General features: G+C 45.7%; 1 protein-coding gene across 1 annotated transcript in view; it reads left to right on the top strand.

Annotated features, from left to right (window-relative positions):
• Nucleotides 1-345: 345 nt before the first annotated feature.
• Nucleotides 346-19349, top strand: part of OAZ2 (ornithine decarboxylase antizyme 2) — a gene marked incomplete at its 5' end in the record, with an annotated part of 28258 nt that continues 9254 nt past the window's right edge. Inside the window, 3 exon segments of the mRNA XM_084640357.1 lie at nt 346-689; nt 10763-10838; nt 10840-10911. Coding sequence (XP_084496483.1) covers nt 346-689; nt 10763-10838; nt 10840-10911 — 492 coding nt within the window.

Below are 19349 nucleotides of genomic sequence, written 5' to 3'. Positions count from 1 at the left end.
GGTTACAAAGTGCCTAGCCCTGGTGATTCTGCAGCAACACGTGAAGCCACAAACCCTGAGGGCTCGTATCCCCGCAGGCAGCTCACGGCACCCCGCAAACATTGGTTTTGCAGCCTCACTGGGAAAAAGCCAGCCTGGGGGTTCGGGCCTGCGCTGGGTGCTCACGCACCAGAGCTACACCCCCGGGCGGGCACGGTGGCGCAGGGCGCGCGCGCGCACACCCCGACTCCGCCCCTCGCCCTCGCTGCTGACACTGGCTGAACTCCCCCACAGCGCGCAGCAGCCCGGGGAGCTCGGCGCGTGCGCAGCACACGGAAAAGATGGACGAGGGGGCGGAGCGCAGCGATGCCTTTGTTTAGGCCGCGGTTTCCCAGGCGCCCCGGCGGCGGGGGCGGGGCCAGGCGGCGGGGGGGCGTGGTCGCGGCGCCGCGCGGCTCAGTCGGAGCTCGGCGCTCGGAGCGGGAGGAGCTGGCGTGCGGCCTGTGCGCGGAGCGGCCCGAGACCCAGCGCGAGCACACAGCAGCCCGGCACGTCGGCCGGCCCCACAGGAGGAGGAGGAGCCGCCGCACAGAGCCCGCGCCGCGCGGAGCCGCCGAGGATGATAAACACGCAGGACAGGTACCGGCCGCGGGCGCCCTGCGGGACAGGCCCGGGCCCTCCGCGCCAGCTCGGGGGGTTCCCGGGCTCTGGTAACCCCGGTGGGGCCTGCGCCGGGGAGCGCCGGCCCGGCGGAGGAAGCAGCGGGCCCGGGGAGCCCGCCTGTGCAGCGTGACACCTCCTCGGGGTGCGGGCTCGCAGCGGGGGCCGGACTGGGCCTGCTAGAGCTGAGGGGCCGGAGCCCGGGCTTGCCATTGGGCCGCGGTGCGAAGGGCCGCCTTTCCGAGCCCTGACATCGAGGGGGCGTTTTAGGGGTGGGTTTGCTCGCGAGGTGGATCTGGCTTGGGGGAGCCCAGGTTGGGAAGTGTACCCGGCGCTCGGCCTCTCGGTGGGGCTTGGAATTGGTGCCATCAAACTGAATCGTGCCCCGGTTTTGAAAGAGGCGTTAGAGAGACTCGCCTTTCCCCCAAGCAAAGCGTGAACTCTTTCGGGTTGAGGTTTGGGAAGGGGCTAGCAGGAACGCCGCTCGAATGGCCTGTCTGTGGGGGCCGGCTTATCGCTTTCACTGGAAACCAAACGTCACAGGCGCTTTTAAACATATACTGGATATTTGGCAAAACAGGAAGGCTTTTTGTTTCTGAATGTTCCCCTCAAGTAATTCTTAGCTGTTACCTAAGCTGAATGCTGAGTCGGCAGTATTAAGGGGATCTCACCTTTTTGCTGCCTCTGACTGCAAACTGATAATAAAGTGTCACTAATTTACATCTTAGGAAAATGATCTGACTACAATTCAATACCCTGCTTTTTGGTAAAATCAGAGTAGACTCCCGGAAGCAGCTGAGCATTCCAATAAAAAAGGACAACTTCTCCTTGTTTTTCTGATACAGACTAACACAGCTACCACTCTGAAACCTGTCACCATACTAAACTAAAGTGTTCTGCAGTATTAGTATGTATTCTTCCATTACATTGGGGGGGGGGGCTGGATAAGTGGTTTCTAAACATAAAAAAGTGTAATAAAACCAAAATGACTTTGTATATGAGACTTCTCATCACAGGGCTTTTGGAAAAAACCCTGAAGGCCTTTAAGTGTTACGTAAACAATAAAGTAATTCCATCCAGGGACCTAGAAATCAGGTCAGCAGTGAGGTGGTGATCTTTGCTTGCATCCACTAGAATTAGACATGAACAATTAGTCTAGCTTTTGAGTGTTCACAAAGTGAAATAATTAATTGTAAGTCTTTTATTTTCAGTCATATGTAAGGCATGAGAAATGTCATGTTGTTGTTCACACATTTTTAAAGGCTTGTTCCTTAGTGTTTCTTAATGTCTCGCATTCCTTTTAAACTTAACTCAAAAAATTTAACACAGTAATTTACCTATATAGTCATCCTGCTTATACATTATCTGTCCTGAAGATATAACCCAGTTCAAGGGATTATAAAAACTACATCTAGAAAAGATTTATAGGGCCATATTTTCAAAGTCATGCCCAGGCAATTTACGTTTGTGTGCCAGGCTAATGTGCCCATGCACGTCAGGTTACTTGTGTATGCAGTGTTACTGTAGTCGTGTTGGTCCCAGGATTTTAGAGACAAGGTGAGTGAGGTAATATCTTTTATTGGACCAACTTCTGTTGGTGAGAGAGACGAGCTCTTTGTCAGCTCCAAATCTTGTCTCTCACCAACAGAAGTTGGTCCAATAAAAGACATTACCTCACCCAATTTGTGTCTCTGAGATATATGTGTGCAAGTTAATATGCCTAAATCTGAAATTCTGATCTGGTAGGTGATCCTGTCCACTCCTTACAGAAGCAGAATTTACCCTTCAGTAATTTTCTTATGAGAGCTGTTTCTTACAGCTGAATGACTTAGTCTCTGTAATATCTAGAAACAGGTGTTTACTAATGTGAAGCTGATAGTGATAAGTGGAAAACAAAATGATGTATCCACTATTTAACACTTTCCCTTAGTCTTTCCTGTTTTTCAAAAATTGATCTTCCATTAGGTGAACATCCTTTATAAAACTACCGTATAGTATTCTTTTTGTATCCTGAGACTTGAATCTCTGGATTTCTTGTTAAACCTCAGTCACCTTAAAATGCTTTTGTGGTATTGTCTGTCATGGGGTGGGCATTGTGGATCACCAGAGAGGGTATTCCTGTTTCCTGGGAGCATCTTATGTGTATGAGAAAAAAGGGAAGTGTTCAAACCTTTCACTAATGGTGATTGCTTATGTTGATGTGGGAAAAGTGGAGGCTTCCCACAGAGGCATTAATGTGACACAGGAATGAGTTTTACTTCTGCCCAACACAGTGTGTACAGTGAGTTGACTGTCATATGACTCTCCCCTGGCAAGTAATGAAAACTAGAGAGTATTAAGCCTTTGGTAGTCTTAAAAAAAGAGCTGATGTTAAAAAAACACAGCTTTACAAAACAGAATTAGGGCTGCTTCAGAGTAGGCAATTCTTTCCTCTGCAAATTTGGGATAAACTTATTTTATGCATGGATTATTCCTGCATGTTAGGTGAGAACATATGGAGAATACAGTGTATGTATATTTCAACCAGTGGTTTTAGTGAGATGATACAATTAACTTTCACACTTGAATGATATACAGGGTACTGCATGTCCCTAGAAAAGGCTGTCATTTTTCTGGTCATATTGCATTCTAAACTAGATATGAAATGGTGTTGTTTTATTTTGTTTTTTAAACTAATTCTCTTTTATGCAGTTTTTTTCCACTTCTGGTGTGAAGATTATAATGCAGATCTAGGCATTATCTTTTAGTTAGCAATTCTTGTTGACCTAGTTAAATTTTACTTGTTAGTTGGTGAATAAAGCTGAAACTCAGAGCAATTCTTAACTTCTGAAGGAGCTTCTAAAGAGAAGCAATTTTCAAGCCTCATTTGTAGAGCCCTGTGCCACAGATTTGCAGGGCTCTACTCATCCAGTGAATAAAGATTGATCGTATTGTCAGCTGACAAAAGTTCATAATCAGTAGTGATACATTTGCCCAACCATATCTTCAAGAGTAGTGGTTTCTTTTTCAGCAAGGATATTTTATTGCTTGGATCGGTTGATAGTTTTGAGTCCTGAATAAACTGTGTATTGGTTCTTAAGATTATCAGAATTGTGCAGACAATAACAGGGACTGGAGGATGCATCTGACTTATTTTCTGTGTCATGTGTTTTGAAGAGACATTCTATGAACATGGTATATCTTTTTAATATTTAGAGACAAATAAGACACTTTATGAACTGACTTAAGTTAGTCCGTTACTCAACCCTGTCGTCTTTGTTAGGAGCGTGTTCAAAAATGAACACTCCCATATCTACTCAGAACCTGTTATGTGCAGTTTAAAAGAAATCTCCATGGTTAATTCTACCATAGTGATGTGGGAATTGAAATGGAATCTTTTCCATTTTGAAATCCATGTGAGATATATATATATATATTATACATTCCAGAGCCAAACAGATATCTTGGTGATGGCCATGGATTAGAAAGCAACTTAGCCCTGGTCTACACTACGAGTTTAGGTTGAATTTAGCAGTGTTAGATGATTTAACCCTGCATCCATCCACACGACACAGCCATTTTTGTTGACTTAAAGGGATCTTAAAATCGATTTCTATACTCCTCCCTGACAAGGGGATTAGCGCTGAAATTGACATCCCTGGGTCGAATTTGGGGTAGTGTGGATGCAATTCGACAGTATTGGCCATTGTGACCACTCTGTACAGCACTTTCAACTCAGATGCATTAGCCAGGTACACAGGAAAAGCCCCAGAAACTTTTGAATTTCATTTCCTGTTTGTCCAGCGTGGCGAGCTCATCAGCACAGGTGACCATACAGTTCCAGAATAGCAAAAGAGCTCCAGCATGGACCGAATGGGAGGTACTGAATCTAATCGCTGTATGGGGAGACGAATCCATGCTATCAGAACTCCGTTCCAAAAGATGAAATGCCAATATATTTGCCAAAATCTCCAAGGGCATGATGGACAGAGGCTACAACAGGGACCCACAACAGGGACCCGCAGCAGTGCTGTGTGAAAATTAAGGAGCTCAGGCAAGCCTACCAAAGAGGCAAACGGTCGCTCCGGATCACAGCCCCAGACATGCTGCCTGTATAACTGCCCGCCCTCTACCCAAGTTCTATAGCCTCCTCACCCAGATGCCCAAGAACGTGGGGTGGGGGGCCTCTGGGCACTCAACCACTCCACCCCAGAGGACTCACCAAGCAACAGAAGGCTGGCATTCAATAAGTTTTGAAGTGTAGTGTGGCCTTGTCCTTCCCTCCTCTCCTCATCCACCACCCCACCCGTTGCTTCCCTCCTCCCCCACCCCTCCTGGGCTACCTTGGCAGTTATTCCCCTATTTGTGTGATTGAATTAATAAAGAATGCATGATTTTGAAACAACAATGACTTTATTGCCTCTGCAAGTGGTGATCGAAGGGGGGAGTGCAGTTGGCTTACAGGGAAGTAGCGTGAACGCAGTTGGCTTACAGAGAAGTAGCGTGAACCAAGTGGGCGGGTTTTCATCAAGGAGAAACAAACAGAACTGTCACACGGTAGCCTGGCCAGTCATGAAACTGGTTTTCAAAGCTTCTCTGATGCGCAGTGTGCCCTGCTGTGCTCTTCTAATCATCCTGGTGTCTGGCTGCGTGTAATCAGCGGCCAGGTGATTTGCCTCAACCTCCCACCCCGCCATAAACGTCTCCCCCTTACTCCCTCAGATATTGTGGAGCACACAGCAAGCAGCGATAACAATGGGAATATTGGTTTCGCTGAGGTCTAACAGAGTCAGTAAACTGCGCCAGCATGCTTTTAAACGTACAAATGCACATTCTACCACCATTCTGCTCTTGTGCGGCCTGTAGTTGAACAGCTCCTGACTACTGTCCAGGGTGCCTTTGTATGGCTTCATGAGCCACGGCATTAAGGAGTAGGCTGGGTCCCCAAGGATAACTGTAGGCATTTCAACATCCCCAACAGTTATTTTCTGGTCTGAGAAGTAAGTCCCTTCCTGCAGCTGTTCAAACAGACCAGAGTTCCTGAAGATGCGAGCGTCATGTACCTTTCCCAGTCATCCCACGATGATGTCAGTGGAACATCCCTTGTGATCCACCAGTGCTTGCAACACCATTGAAAAGTACCCCTGCTGCCAAGGTGGTCTGGTCCCAAGGTAGGGATATGCGTTCTGTCTATCATCCCACCACAGTTAGGGAATCCCATTGCAGCAAGGCCATCCACTATGACCTGCACATTTCCCAGAGTCACTACCCTTGATAGCAGCAGCTCAGTGATTGCGTTGGCTACTTGGATCACAGCAGCCCCCACAGTCAATTTGCCCACTCCAAATTGATTCCAGAGGGCTATCGACACTTGCTTCTGAACTGTGAGGGCTGCTTTCATCTTGGTGGTATTGCACTTCAGGGCAGGGAAAAGCAAGTCACGAAGTTTCATGGAAGTGCCCTTACGCATGCGAAAGTTTCACAGCCACTGGGAATCATCCTAGACCCACAACACTATGTGGTCCCACCAGTCTGTGCTTGTTTCCCGGGCCCGGAATCGGCGTTCTGTGGCATGAGCCTGCCCCATTGCCACCAGGATGTCCAAATTGTCGGGGCCCATGCTTTGAGAGAAGTCTGTGTCCATGTTCTCATCACTCTCATCACCGCGCTGCCGTCGCCTCCTTTTGTAGGTTCTGGTCCTGCATACACTGCAGGATAATGCACGTGGTGTTTACAATGCTCATAACTGCCGTGGTGATCTGAGTGGGCTCCATGCTTGCCATGGTATGGCATCTGCAGGAGAGCAGAGTTGCCGTGGAGGCGGTGGCTAAAGACGGGTGCCCCAAGAATAGATATTTATAGAGAGCGACAAGAGGATCTGCGAGGTGGATTCATGAGAGCAGAGTTGCAGTGGAAGCTGTGTATGACGACGGTTAGCATCACCCAGGAGGACCAGAACGGATCCCCCAAGCTGCAGGAGAGCAGAGTTGCAGCGGAAGCGGTGGGTGACGATGGTTAGCAGACCTACTGCACCATCTACTGCCAGCAGCACCCGGGACATAACAGCGACAGCATCACTGAGTTGAGCGGGCTGCACGCTTGCCGTGGTATGGCCTCTGCACGGAAAGAGGGCGTGAAACGATTGTCTGCCGTTGCTTTCATGGTGGGGAAGGCGGCTGACATACCCAAAACCACCCGCAACAATGTTTTTGCTGCATCAGGCATTGGGAGCTTAACTCAGAATTCCAGTGGGCGGTGGAGACTGCGAGAACTGTGAGATAGCTACCCACAGTGCACTGCTCCGTAAGTCAATGCTAGCCCCAGTAGTGAGGACACACTCCGCTGACTTAATGCACTTAGTGTGGACATATGCAACTGATTGTATAAAACAGATTTCTAAAAATCGACTTCCATAATATCAACCTAATTTCGTAGTGTAGACATACCCTTAGGCACGTATGCTTCTGGTGCAATGGATCCCTAGACACACTGTGGAGTTGACTCAGTCTGGGATCAGGAGTTGATGAACTCTCACACCAAATGCCTCCCTGTTGTCCAGGCCAAAGAAGCTTGGGGGAGACTGGTAGCCAAAATGCCAGTGGGACAGTAATTTGGGATATCTAAAGGTTTAGCAGGATAAAATGATGTCCACTACACACAATGCACGCTTGAAAATAGCTCATATTTGGCATGGGACTTAACACAAGGAAGTTTATACTTAAGAGTTAGAGAATACATGATGTATGCTTTTTAGACAATCTAGTGTCTTTATTTATTGACCTAAAGCCTTTTAACTAAAAAACAACTGTATGTTGTAACTGAAGGAGTGCAGCTTTTTACCAAAAAAAGAGCTAGCACCAGGAAAAGAGAAGGAGAAAGGCAGAAGCAATAGAGAAGAGGATAATCTTCATAGTGTACAGTAAATGAATGCAAAGGGGAAATGTGAGAGGTTTAAGTAGTATATAAAAACATTGTTGATCATAAGTGCCAGGAGCAAGACTGTATGTTTCTCAGATGGTTTGAGGCTAAGATTTATATACCGTTCCTTCCAAGGCTGCCATTGGTACAGATTTGTGAAAGTGGGCAGATACTTCTTAATCTGCTCCTTCCACATCTACTTCCCCTACAAGGAGAGCTGAGTTGCCCCATAGTACTAACTCTGCATGTAGCATGAGGTACAGCTTTTGGACCCTGGCTAGATTGGTTTGGGTCTTTTTCTGGGGGCATAAATAGAGAGGATGGAGGGTGGCAGTAGTATGCAGGTCCAAGGAAACATAGCAATGGAAGAGGTCTAATAAACTGCTGTTCTGTAAACACTTTGGCTGAGCTTTCTGGGTCCAAGCTGTGGATGCTAGTGAAGGGCCTGGCATAGCATAAAGGATTCATAATACAGCTTATGGTTAGGAAGTATGACTATCCCCTGTATAATAAATTCCACACTTACCAAGAAAAATGAAATTAGGAAATGTTTCATGTGAGCTACTTTAGGTGAAAATATTTGGTTTTCATCACTTCGCTTCATTATTCAGCTTTTTGAAGCAATGATCATGACTTGAATGGGGAGTTCTCAGTGCTGCGCTGTTCACTGGTGTGTGTGTGTGTGTGTGTGTGTGTTTGGGAGGGGTAACAAAGCTGTCAACAGCTTTCTTTGTGGGAGGGAATGGGTGATGCACTGCAAAGCGTCTTGTCATGCAGCTCTATGCCATTAGCCACTAGAGAGGGGTGACAACCAATCGATTGCTCTGGTGATGTGGGTCATGAGGAAGGACCAGGTTTAATACAAAACGCAACTGGGCATGTGTGTAGAGGAGCCTGCCATACGTCACTGCTTTTTATCTAGTACCAGACAGTCTGTTGAAAGGGAGTAATGCCCCTTCAGAATAGTGCCAAAGCATGTTGTATGTTAGAATATTTGAAATGGCAGAGGGGAAGAAGATTTAAATTCTGCAGTATTGTAGTAGTACTGTAGCTAGAGTGTTTCAGTCTGTATTTTGCCAGAGTGTTTACAGTTGCCTTCACAAGTTAAAATTTGGCTCTTTTGTAAACGTTTCATCAGTCACTTGGTATTCAAACAATCCCCTTTCATGCAAACAAACTGGTTTGGGCAGCCCTGATGTAGAGGATCATTCAGGACTCAATCCTTGAAAACTTAAATGATTCTTGCATAGCACAGAGGGGGAAAAAAGTTCTGGAAAACATTACTTTACAACTAGATTAATCTGTACAAAAAGTGTACAAAAGGTGCAGGAGTACCTGCTGTAAACTTAGGATCTTTAATGTGGATGCTGCTTTTTGCGTTTTTAATGTGTTGTGTTCCTTACTGACTGTCCCTCTCTGAGAGCTACTTAGAACACCATTGTTTTAAGTGGAACTATGAAGGTGGTATTTATATAATCGTATATATAATATATAAACCTCATACTGAGGTTTTTCATAACAGGAATCGTAAAGAATGACCACCTGCTTCTTTCCATGGTTTCTGCAGGTTTTGTTAGTGTAATGTTGCTAAGCAGTGTCCCAGTAAAAGGAGCTATTACAGTGCTAGTGAAAGAACCAACGCTCCAGAAGTAAAATAGTTTCCCTCATTGACTTGCTAGAGGTCTTGGAATATCAGGTGGAGTGTAAAAGAGACTTAGGCTATGTCTGTGTATTACAGCTTATGTCGTTCAGGGGTGTGACTGAACCACCCCTCTGAGCGACATAAGTTACAGTGACATAAGTGCTGGTGTGGATAGCGCTATGTTGGCGGTAGCAAGGGCTGGAGTAGTTAAGCTGATGGGAAAGTGCTCTCCTGTCGGTTTAGGCCAGGGATCTCAAACTCAGATCACCAGGAGGGCCACATGAGGACTAGTATGTTGGCCCAAGGACAGCATCACTGACCTATGCTGCCCCCACTCCACCCATTCCATGAGGCTCCGCCCCTTCCCCAAATCACCACCTCTTCTCCGCCTCCTTCCCTGAGCGTGTGGCTCCCCGCTCCTCCCCCATCCTTCCTGGCAAGTGCTAAGCGGCAGGAAGCACCAGAAGGTAGGCAGAGGAGCGCAGACGCGACGCGCTGTGGGGGAAAGGGAGGTGGCGGGAGAGGGGAGCTTGGCGGCTGCCAGAAATAACTCGGAGGACGCAGGGAGCTTGGCAGGCCGCAGCAAATAACTCCGCGGGCCATGTGTTTGAGACCCCTGGCTTAGGCCATGCCTATACATGCTGTGATGTTGTAGCGTGTCCGGTGAAGACGCTCTATGGCGACAGGAAGAGAGCTCTCTCGTTGGAATAATAAAACCACCTCCACAAATGACAGTAGCTAAGTTGACAGGAGATGCTCTCCTGCTAATATTCACGCTCCGAAATGCGACATAAGTTATGCCAATATAAGCTTTAGTGTAGACATAGCCTTAGAGCAGCTACACAAAGTTTACAGCAGCACAGCTGCATTGGTGCAGGTGCACCGTTGTAAACTTCGTAGTATAGCCATGCCCTTAGTCTTTGCTTCAGTGACCCTCTGGCTATGTATTAAAGCATGAACTGTAAGGGAAGCTTTCTTAACCCAAGTAAGCTTCTGAATTCTCTACTCTCTCTTGTGCTCGCCCCACAAGAAATCAACAACATTTAGGGCACAAGTGCATGTGGAAAACTTTGTAAGTATCCTTCAGCCTGACATTGGATCTCACATGAGGCTTTATTGGAATATGAAAATGTCAACATCTTAAACATTTTATAGTGCACTTATGCTGTTTTGAGAATTAGCGCCCTCGTTCCTCCTCCTTCTTTGAAAATGTGAAATTTAAACCTCCCTGTTCTAGATCCTATTTATTTGTAGGTGTTTGTTTATAGAAAATGTGTACTCATGTGGTCCTGCCTTTCCAGCCATCTGCTATTGGCAGTTTTCCAAACCTCCCTTATTGGTGGGAGGATGCTGAGCACACTCCCAACTTTTACAAGAAGCCCCTCCTCAGTTTCAAATAACACTACAGTTTTTCTGATAAAACAGAGCTCAGGTATCTTTGATTTACACATCCAAGTGCTAGAAACATGAAATTTGTCAGTGACGTTCTATCACGAGTGTTCTCGAATTGTCATTTGGAGTCTTGACAGCTGAACCACTAAACATTTGCTAATATAACTTTGTGCTGTTCTTTCTCTTTTGCAGTAGTATTTTACCTTTGAGTAACAGTCCCCAGCTACCATGCTCCAGGCACATTGTTCCAGGGCCTCTGTGGTGCTCCTGATGCCCCTCACCCACTGTCGAAGATCCCCGGTGGGCGAGGGTGTGGCAGGGATCCTTCTCTGATATATAAGGTGAGCCTGACTCAATATGTAGAGAACGAATTGCCTGTTTGTTTTTTTATAACTGAGAGCTCTGTGTTCTCCTGTGCACTTAAAGAAATGCTACTGTTTTGTTATAAGCAATGCTCAGACTGGGGGGCTGGGGCTGCCTTACTACTTCTAGGGGCCACCCTATTTCCGATTTAATCAAAGGTGCGGGGGGGGTACTGTTTTGGCCCTTCTCCCTGTGCAGCCAGGAGCAGGGCGTGGTGCTGCAGAGAGATCAGCAGGTGCCCCTGCCTCATGGCAGCAGGAGCTGGGGCACCACAAGGGGATGGTCTGGAAAGAGACTGGGAGGCTTTCCTGGGTGATCAGGGCCCCGGTGCCACCACTCTGTTTGCAGGAGATCCCCCCGCACACAAAGCAGGTCCTGCTGCCCAGGCTCAGTGCTTCACTGGGGTCTCTCAGGCTCCAACGCTCTCCTCTAGAGAAGCCCCTTCGTCCTGGCAGGAAGCGAGAGGTGCGGTCCAGCACCCTGGCCAGCTGCTTGGCAGAAATCAGAGTAAGCCTGCCGAGTCCTGTCCCAACCGCTCCTCTGGCCATGGGCTGTGAAGAGATGGGAAAGGGGGATGGGTGCAATTGCACAAGCCAGGAACCCTACAAGAGGGAAAGAGCAGAAAACGGGAGCTGCTACCACAGCAGATGAGGGGGGCAAAGGTCAAATCCTGTCCCTTTTAGGAGCTACACATTGGGAGAAGCATGGGTGGAGTGGGGAATCGAAGTGGAATGGAGAATCCATAGACAGAGCTTGGGGAGCTAGGAGCAGTTGGGTGGGTGCAGAGCCTTGGGAAGTCAAGGGCAGTAGGTGAGGTCAAAAGTCAGATGGGATGTAAGTGGTAGTGGCAGGTAGAAGGGATTTTGGTTGGCGCAGAAGGGGGAGTTATGATTGTGGGAAGAGGGCGGGGCAGAAGGTTGGCAGTAACAGGTAGGGGTGATGGTGGAGTTAGGGGTAGGGCAGTTTGGGGTGGAGGAACGGCAGTTGAGGTTAGGAGAAGAGGCAGGGCAGAAAGCAGGGGATGGTGAAGGCAGAGGGGGAAAGGCAGTCTTGTGCAGCTGAGTTTGGCTTGGCAGTGCAGAGGATGCCAGCACAGGAGCAGGCCAAGGAATACCCTGGCATCTCACTTGCTGTGGCATCCAGCACCATCCATTAATGACTACCCTACTTCTTTCCATTATAATTCAAGCACTGGTTATAAGGTAACTAGACTAGATAAATAAGGTAAGACCCTTAAACTTAAGTGACACTGCCAAGTTAATCAAGTAGAAACACTGGCCTGAATGCGGTTTTGTTTAAAGAAAAAAATACCACCTACTAATTGAGAAATAAGTGAGTTCTCCATGCTGGTCTGCTTTGAATAATTAACTCACCAATACTATTCCCAGAGCTCTGTGTTCCTTGGGGTATCCATGAGGCTGGTGTGTAAACACATGAAGTAACTTTCTAAACATCTTCTGAACAATAGGAAGTAGGGACCAAAAAGATAAAATGCTAAACCGGAGTGGCTGACAGTCTTACAGGTTAGACAGGAATGCTGTGTCCTAGAGATTACTGATGATAGCAGTATGGAAGGGTGCGGGCTGCTTCCCCACTTTCAACCCCTACCATAGGTATTGTTTGAAATGTATATAGGAGGAGAACGCATAGTAAAATGCCTTCAGCTGGAGCTTTTGTTTTAAAGCAATTTCGGAACCATTAGCGATTCTCTCCAAGAACTCATGGAGGACGGTCTAGGTCCCAGAATACTAGAGAAGGTTGCACATAGTTCCTTTTTTAAGAATGGGAACAAGGAGGACCTGGGGAATTATAAATCAGTCAGCCTAACTTCAGTACCTGGAAAAAGTTATTAAACAATCAATTTGTAACATTTAGAGGATAATAGGGTTATAAGGAATAGCCAACATGGATTTGTCAAGAGTAAATCATGCCAAACCAACCTAATTTCCTTCTTTGACAGGGTTACTGGCCTAGTGGATGGGGGGAAGCAGTAGATGTGATATATCTTGATTTTAGTTAGGCTTTTGACCCAGTCCCACATGACATTCTCATAAGCAAACTAAGGAATTGTGGTCTAGATTTAATTACTATAAGGTAGGTGCACTACTGCTTGGAAAGACCATACTCACAGTATGCTACCAAATTGGGGGATAATATCTAGTGGGGTCCCTCAGGGGGCAGTCGTGGGTCTGGTACTAGTCAGAGGTTTCATTATTGCCTTAGATAATGAAGTGGAGAGTGTGCTTAGAAAGTCTGCAGATGACAGTGAGCTGGGAGGAGTTACAGGCACTTCGGAGGACAGGATTAGAATTCAAAAGGACCCTGATGAATTGGTCTGAAATCAGCAAGATGGAAATTCAGTAAAAACAAGTGCAAAGTACAGTACTTGGAAACAAAGAATCAAATGCGCAACTACAAATTGGGAAATACTCGCTAGGTTGTAGTACTGCTGAAAAGGACGTGGGTGTTATAGTGGGCCACAAATTGAATGGGTCAGCAATGTGTTACAGTTGTGAAAAAGGCTAATATCATTCTGGCATGTATTAACAAGAGTGTTCAATGCAAGACATAGGAGGTAGCTGTCCCACTGTACTCAGCACTGGTGAGGCCTCAAATGAAGTACTGTGTCCAGTGGAAAGATGTGGACTAATTGGAGATAGGTCAGGTTTTCTAAACTTTTTATCATTTTTGTTGCTCTCTTCTGGACTATCGAGAGAGGCTGAAAAAACTGGGCATGTTTAGTCTTGAGAAAAGCGTACCAAGGTGGGACCCAATAAGCCTTTAAATATGTTAAGGACTGTTATAAAGAGGAGTGTAAACAATTGTTCTCCATGTCCACTGAAAGTAGGACAGGAAGTAATGGGCTTCATCTGCAGCAAGCAAGATTTTTAGGTTAGATACGAGGGAAAATTTTTGAATAATAAGAATAGTTAAATCCTGGATTAGGCTCCCAAAGGGGATTGTGGAATCCCCTTCACTGGAAGTTTCTAAACAGGATAGACAAAACCCAGTCAAGGATGGTCTAGGTTTACAATACATGGTCCTGCCTCAGTATAGGGGACTGAACTTTATGACCTCTCAAGGTCCCGTCCAGCCATAAATCCGTCTGTACCTTTCTTTGTTTTTTGCCCTCAGTTCTGTTTTTTTCCCTTCAGCTTCCAGCCATTGAGAATTGTCTGTCTCTTCCTACAAAGTCCATCAGTAGCACACTCCTTAATAGTTTAATGGGGTTATCTTTGAGTGACAAATGTTTCTCCTTCATGGGATAATCTGCCACAAGACCTCTCCCATCAGCCCAAGGAGTAAGGATCTGTTAGTGATTGGAACCCTGATGGCATGTTGTGCCTACCAATTCAGAAATGTTTGATTTGTCCTTTGTGCTAGACAGATATTTAACTGTGCACTCTTTAGGCAACATCTACTTTGACTGGGGGGGTGGGAGGGAATAGGCCCTGTAGCGTCACAGTCACAAAAATATCCTGCTGGAATCTTTGAGAGTATAAGACACTTCAGTCATTTTATCTGACCTATTTTGGGGATGACTTTTCTTTTAATTTGAGCACAGTGAACTTTTTAGTTTTTTCTTTTTTGTTCTGGCAGGAGGAGTTTTTTGTGGTTTAAACACTGTGCTGTGCTATAAATGTCAGCTTTGGTACGCTATATAGCCCTTTGGTACTTGCAGAGAAGGCAACATAATCCTTGCTAGGATTATTAATCCAGTGGTATGAGTGATTCCTGTGGGCCATGTCTATTGCAGCTACCTTTAAATAGTTAACATAAGAGTAACAGTTGATATCAGTTTGGAGAGAGGAAGAGAAAAATGGTAGGGCATCAGTAGTGGACTTTGGAGGAATTCTTGAGTCACCTAGAAAACAATGGGTAGAGATCGGGGGCTCTGAAGAGCGTTCACTTCGCCAACCTCATTGTCATTCATTCACTAATCTGACTCAAGTTTTTTTGTGTATTCCACTGACACAATCACTTGGAATGAAGTCCCCTCTGGAGAAGACACTTTTGAAAAATATAATGGCTTTGGGGGGCCTCTCGTTTAGAATTGCTCTCGCCTACCACTGACACTGAAAAGATTTCCAGCAGGGGTGTTGGCATTAATTGCTGTCTAAGAATACAGTGTCCCAAATAACATAAAAACCGGCATACTGGGTCAGACCAAAGGGCCATCTAGCCCAGGATCCTGTCTTCCGACAGTGGCCAATGCCAGGTGCCCAGAAGGAATGAACAGAACAGGTAATCATCAAGTGATTCATCATCCCCTGTTGCCCAATCCCAGCTTCTGGCGAACAGAGGCTAGGGACATCATTCCTGCCCATCCTGGCTAATCAATGGACCTATCCTCCATGAACTTACCTAGTTCTTTTTTGAACTGTGTTATGGTCTTGGCCTTCACGACATCCTCTGGCAAAGAGTTCCACAGGTTGACTGCATTGTGTGGAAAAAATACTTCCTTTTGTTTGTTTTAAACTTGCTCCCTATTAATTTCATTTGGTGACCCCTAGTTCTTGTACCTGTATTAAGTTTAATTCCTTGGGTGCTGTTGGCAAAAATCCATTTAATCTTTGCCCCTATGGGTTGTCACAGGGCCTCCATTGAAAGCAAGTAATTCCTTATTAACATAATTTATTCCAGTATGGCACCTGGTTTGGTGCAAAGCAGCTGTAAATGAAATGTTAACTTCTGATCCTGGGCATCTGTTCCTTAGAATCTGTCTCCCTCCCTCCCCCCCCCCCCCCATTTGAGACTAGAATATTAAACACATGGTATTTGTTTCCAGCAGTATTATAAATTGAACGGGTTGGGTTGCCTTTCTTTATTGCCATTTTTTATGTTAAGAAACTTAAAAGATTCAGCTCTTCAATTAAGAGAGCTTTACTGCACAACATAGTCTGTGGTCAGAGCTGGTATTGTATTGCAGACAGGGACTTGTGCTGAAGTACGTGCTCTGGGTGGGTAAACTTGGCAGGAGGCTGCGGGTGCTGTACATGCCAAGAGGAAACTGCACACATGGGGTTCTCAAGTCATTTGGCTCTGGTGGATCATAACATCCTTTTTCCCCAATAAACTGTCAGTACACATGGTCCTTCCTGCTGTTCCTCTTGGATTAATTAAGAAATATAACCAGATTAGATGTCTCGTGCACAGTAAATTTTCACTAAAATGGAAATTTGTCCTTGAGCGTCTAATCTGAGAGATTTAGTTCAAGACTGTAATAACATGAGGTAAAGGTTTTGTCTTTAAAAACGTCACTATCTTGACACCTTCTCCTCTAACGCTCATTTGCATGTATCCTGCTGAGTTGACCTGAAACCAAACTTTAGGTCATAAATAGAACTTCTTTGAGCAGATTTCAGAAGTCTCCTGATCTGCTTCCCATTCCTGGAAACCGACTTTTCTTCCCGACTCCATGTTTTTGAGCTGGGGAGATAGTGGTTTAATTGTATTTCAATATACATCGATAAAGAAACAGCCACCTGAGAGAGGGCTTGTATAAAACTTGTTTCCCCCAATTGTTTGGGAATTAGGCCCAAGGTTAATCCATGTAGTTACGCTGCTCTATTGTCATAACCTGGCCCAGTTTATTCCAATAGAGTGTGGGGATAGGGGTTCTTTGGCAGGAAAGAAACTTAAGTAGCTGTGATGAGGTTTGGGGGGAGGGAGAACCCTCACACATGCATATCTACTCCGAGCAGAAAGGACAGGACAGATACGGGCAGCTTTTCCCCTATCCTGTAACACTCTGCCATCCTTTCTGTGTAGATGCATATATAGACCTCCCTTTTCAATCTGTCAGTCCCAGCCCACTGCTTTCTCCCTTCCTGGTCCTAGTTTTTTGCCTTCTGAAACATTCTGTGTCGTCTTCTTTTTTTTAATCTCACCCTCAAGCATAACAGTGGAAACAGAAGATCTTCCTGAAACTAAGGCCCTTTCTGCGCTACAGAAACAAGAGCACCATGAAAGTACTGTGTATACCTCCTATTGAGGAATCTGATTGGCTAGTATGCATAGAGCCAAACAGTTTTAATGATCTCTTTTTAAAAATACACTTCTGTAGCTCAGGATTATCCTTGGGCTAAGGCATGACTTTTAAAACTGACTCTGTCCCAGCTGTTATAACCTGGCTTGGCCACAACAGCTGTTACCCCCAGTAGTTTTGTTAAGGTTGATGGTTTGAAGCTATAGTAAATACAGTGAGTGTGCGGAACCATGCAAGCTCCCTTCATACCTAATGAATAAACCTGTTCCCCACAGGAAAAGTCAACCCATTTTTCAGCACTGCTATTCTGTGTTTTGTGCGTTCAGAACAGATGGCAACTTCTCTTGCTCAAGTTAGCAAACCCAAAACAGTCTGATTAGATGTGAGAGGCTACCTAATCCAGCATTGGACATTATAAACAAGTACAATCCTCTGAGTTTTAATAGAATCAAACACCGGTGATCTGATCTTAATACCATCTTAGAGCAGAAGCTGACTAGTCAGGATGTAAACTTGAGGCTGACACTCCTCAAATCCATCTGTAAACAAAGGCTCAGTGCAGTTGCGTTATAGCTGTAGCATCCACCTTACTGTAACACTTAGGCCTGGGCCATTCTTTGGTTGAAACTGTGCTAGCAAGACATCTGAACGGTGGCTAGCACAGGCATGCTGAGGAATGCAGACAGTTTTTTTTTCTGGCAACTGTTAAAACTTGGCTACCGGGGAGATTAGTCTGAACCATAGTTTGGCTTCCGTAGTTATGTGGAGGTGGAGAATATCCCAGTCCTCGTTGGTTCTAAACTATATTAGCACTTAAAATTGGTTGTCAACCGCATAGTTGCCACTGTAATGTGGGCTTATTGGCTAGAATAGATGCATGCTACTCATAATACTTTTTTTTTTATAATGGCTGTTTTCACAAGATGGTGTTCGTCTGTAGCAGTGTTCCTGTTGCATTGCCGTGTGCGCTGTATTAGGTCTGGCTAATAGAATAAAATGAATCAGCAGCAGGTGGGAGTTCTAGTACTGATTTGGTGAAGTAATCTGACATTTTAAAAATAAGATTTCAGCATAAATTATGATATTGGCAGTGGGTTTTTTCACTTCAAGTTACATCTTCCGAGAACTATGCGCTTTGTTGATTGACTGAATGGTCTCGAAGTTTGCTTTTCTAACTCTACACTATCATCCATTGATACCATCAGGGAGTGAGGGGGCATAAGTCTGTATGGGAGTCTTTTTTTTTTTTTTTTCCCCTTCCCCTCCCCCTCCTCCTTCCGTGATTCAGCAGCAGATTTATCCCTAGAGTCTGCCCCCTAAATTAGAAGTTGGCTGCAGATTCTAAATGCTTTTCCAGATGAGATTTTAGCCATTGGGGTTGCACAGATAATATCCATCAGTCACGTTTGCAATGTTTTTGTCTTCCTGAGCCTGTAACTGGACAAACTGAAGCAATAACCCTGAGAGCTGTGAGTGGCACTATTTGTCTCCAAGGATTGTTGACTCAGAAACCTAATGATGACTTCAGTGCCATCCTATTTTAAAGCTGATTATTTAGAAAAGTGCGGCTACAGTGGTTATCTGACAGTTGGGTTGAAGAAGTGATTAGGGTTGGGGACCATGGAGCAGCTGGTTGCTGTTGAGAGTTGCTGGGTGGGAACGGAGTTGAATTCCCATTTAAAAAACAAACTGAATATCCGATCTCCTCCTGTGCGCAAGGGAGATGAGAAAGATACCTTCCCGAATTCCCCAATATTCCTCTGTCTCCTGGGTGCTTAAAATAGCTTCACTAGCTGAGAATGCTTTTTACCTTCTACCCTTGGCCAGGACCATTCCTTGTGGTTGTGGGACCTCTCCAGGGTAATCCATGCCTTGTCACTGCCAGACTGGATCACTATCATGTGCTCCAGATGGTGCTGTGCACTAACATGAATCCATCAGCTGCTTGCTTTCTTGATGGTGCTTGAAAACCGCATGTGACGCCTGTATTCCATAATCAACACAGCTTCCCGTTAATGTTTGGGTACAGTACAGTGTTGGTTTTAAGCCATTTAGGGTTATACAGGTTAAGTCCCTCAGAGACCATCTCTTACGTGAGGAGAATCAGTTGAGAGCAGCTGAGGCACTTGGGTGGAGTCAGCTGGCTTAGTTGGGAGGGTTCTTGAGACAGTTTGGAGAGGAGGGTCTTTCAGAACCCAAATTTGCTGACCATTCAATCATGTCGCAAAACTAGCGCTTTCCCCCAGTCTTTTGCTAGGAAAGTATTAGGTGGGGTGACAGCTTGGGAGGATTTCCTACTTTGCAGACTGCTTCCAATTTTTTTATTAAATGTTGTTCATGTGTACATGCTTCAGGTGGGAACACTTTCAAAATAAATTTCATTAAATAAAACCCCAAACAGATGCCCATCTCTTCCCAGTGGCCAAA

Source organism: Lepidochelys olivacea (genome assembly GCF_965140295.1).
Source record: "Lepidochelys olivacea isolate rLepOli2 genome assembly, chromosome: 10".
Lineage (NCBI taxonomy): Eukaryota > Metazoa > Chordata > Testudines > Cheloniidae > Lepidochelys > Lepidochelys olivacea.
Note: the sequence above shows the minus strand (reverse complement) of the source record. Positions and strands in the feature narration are given on the sequence as shown.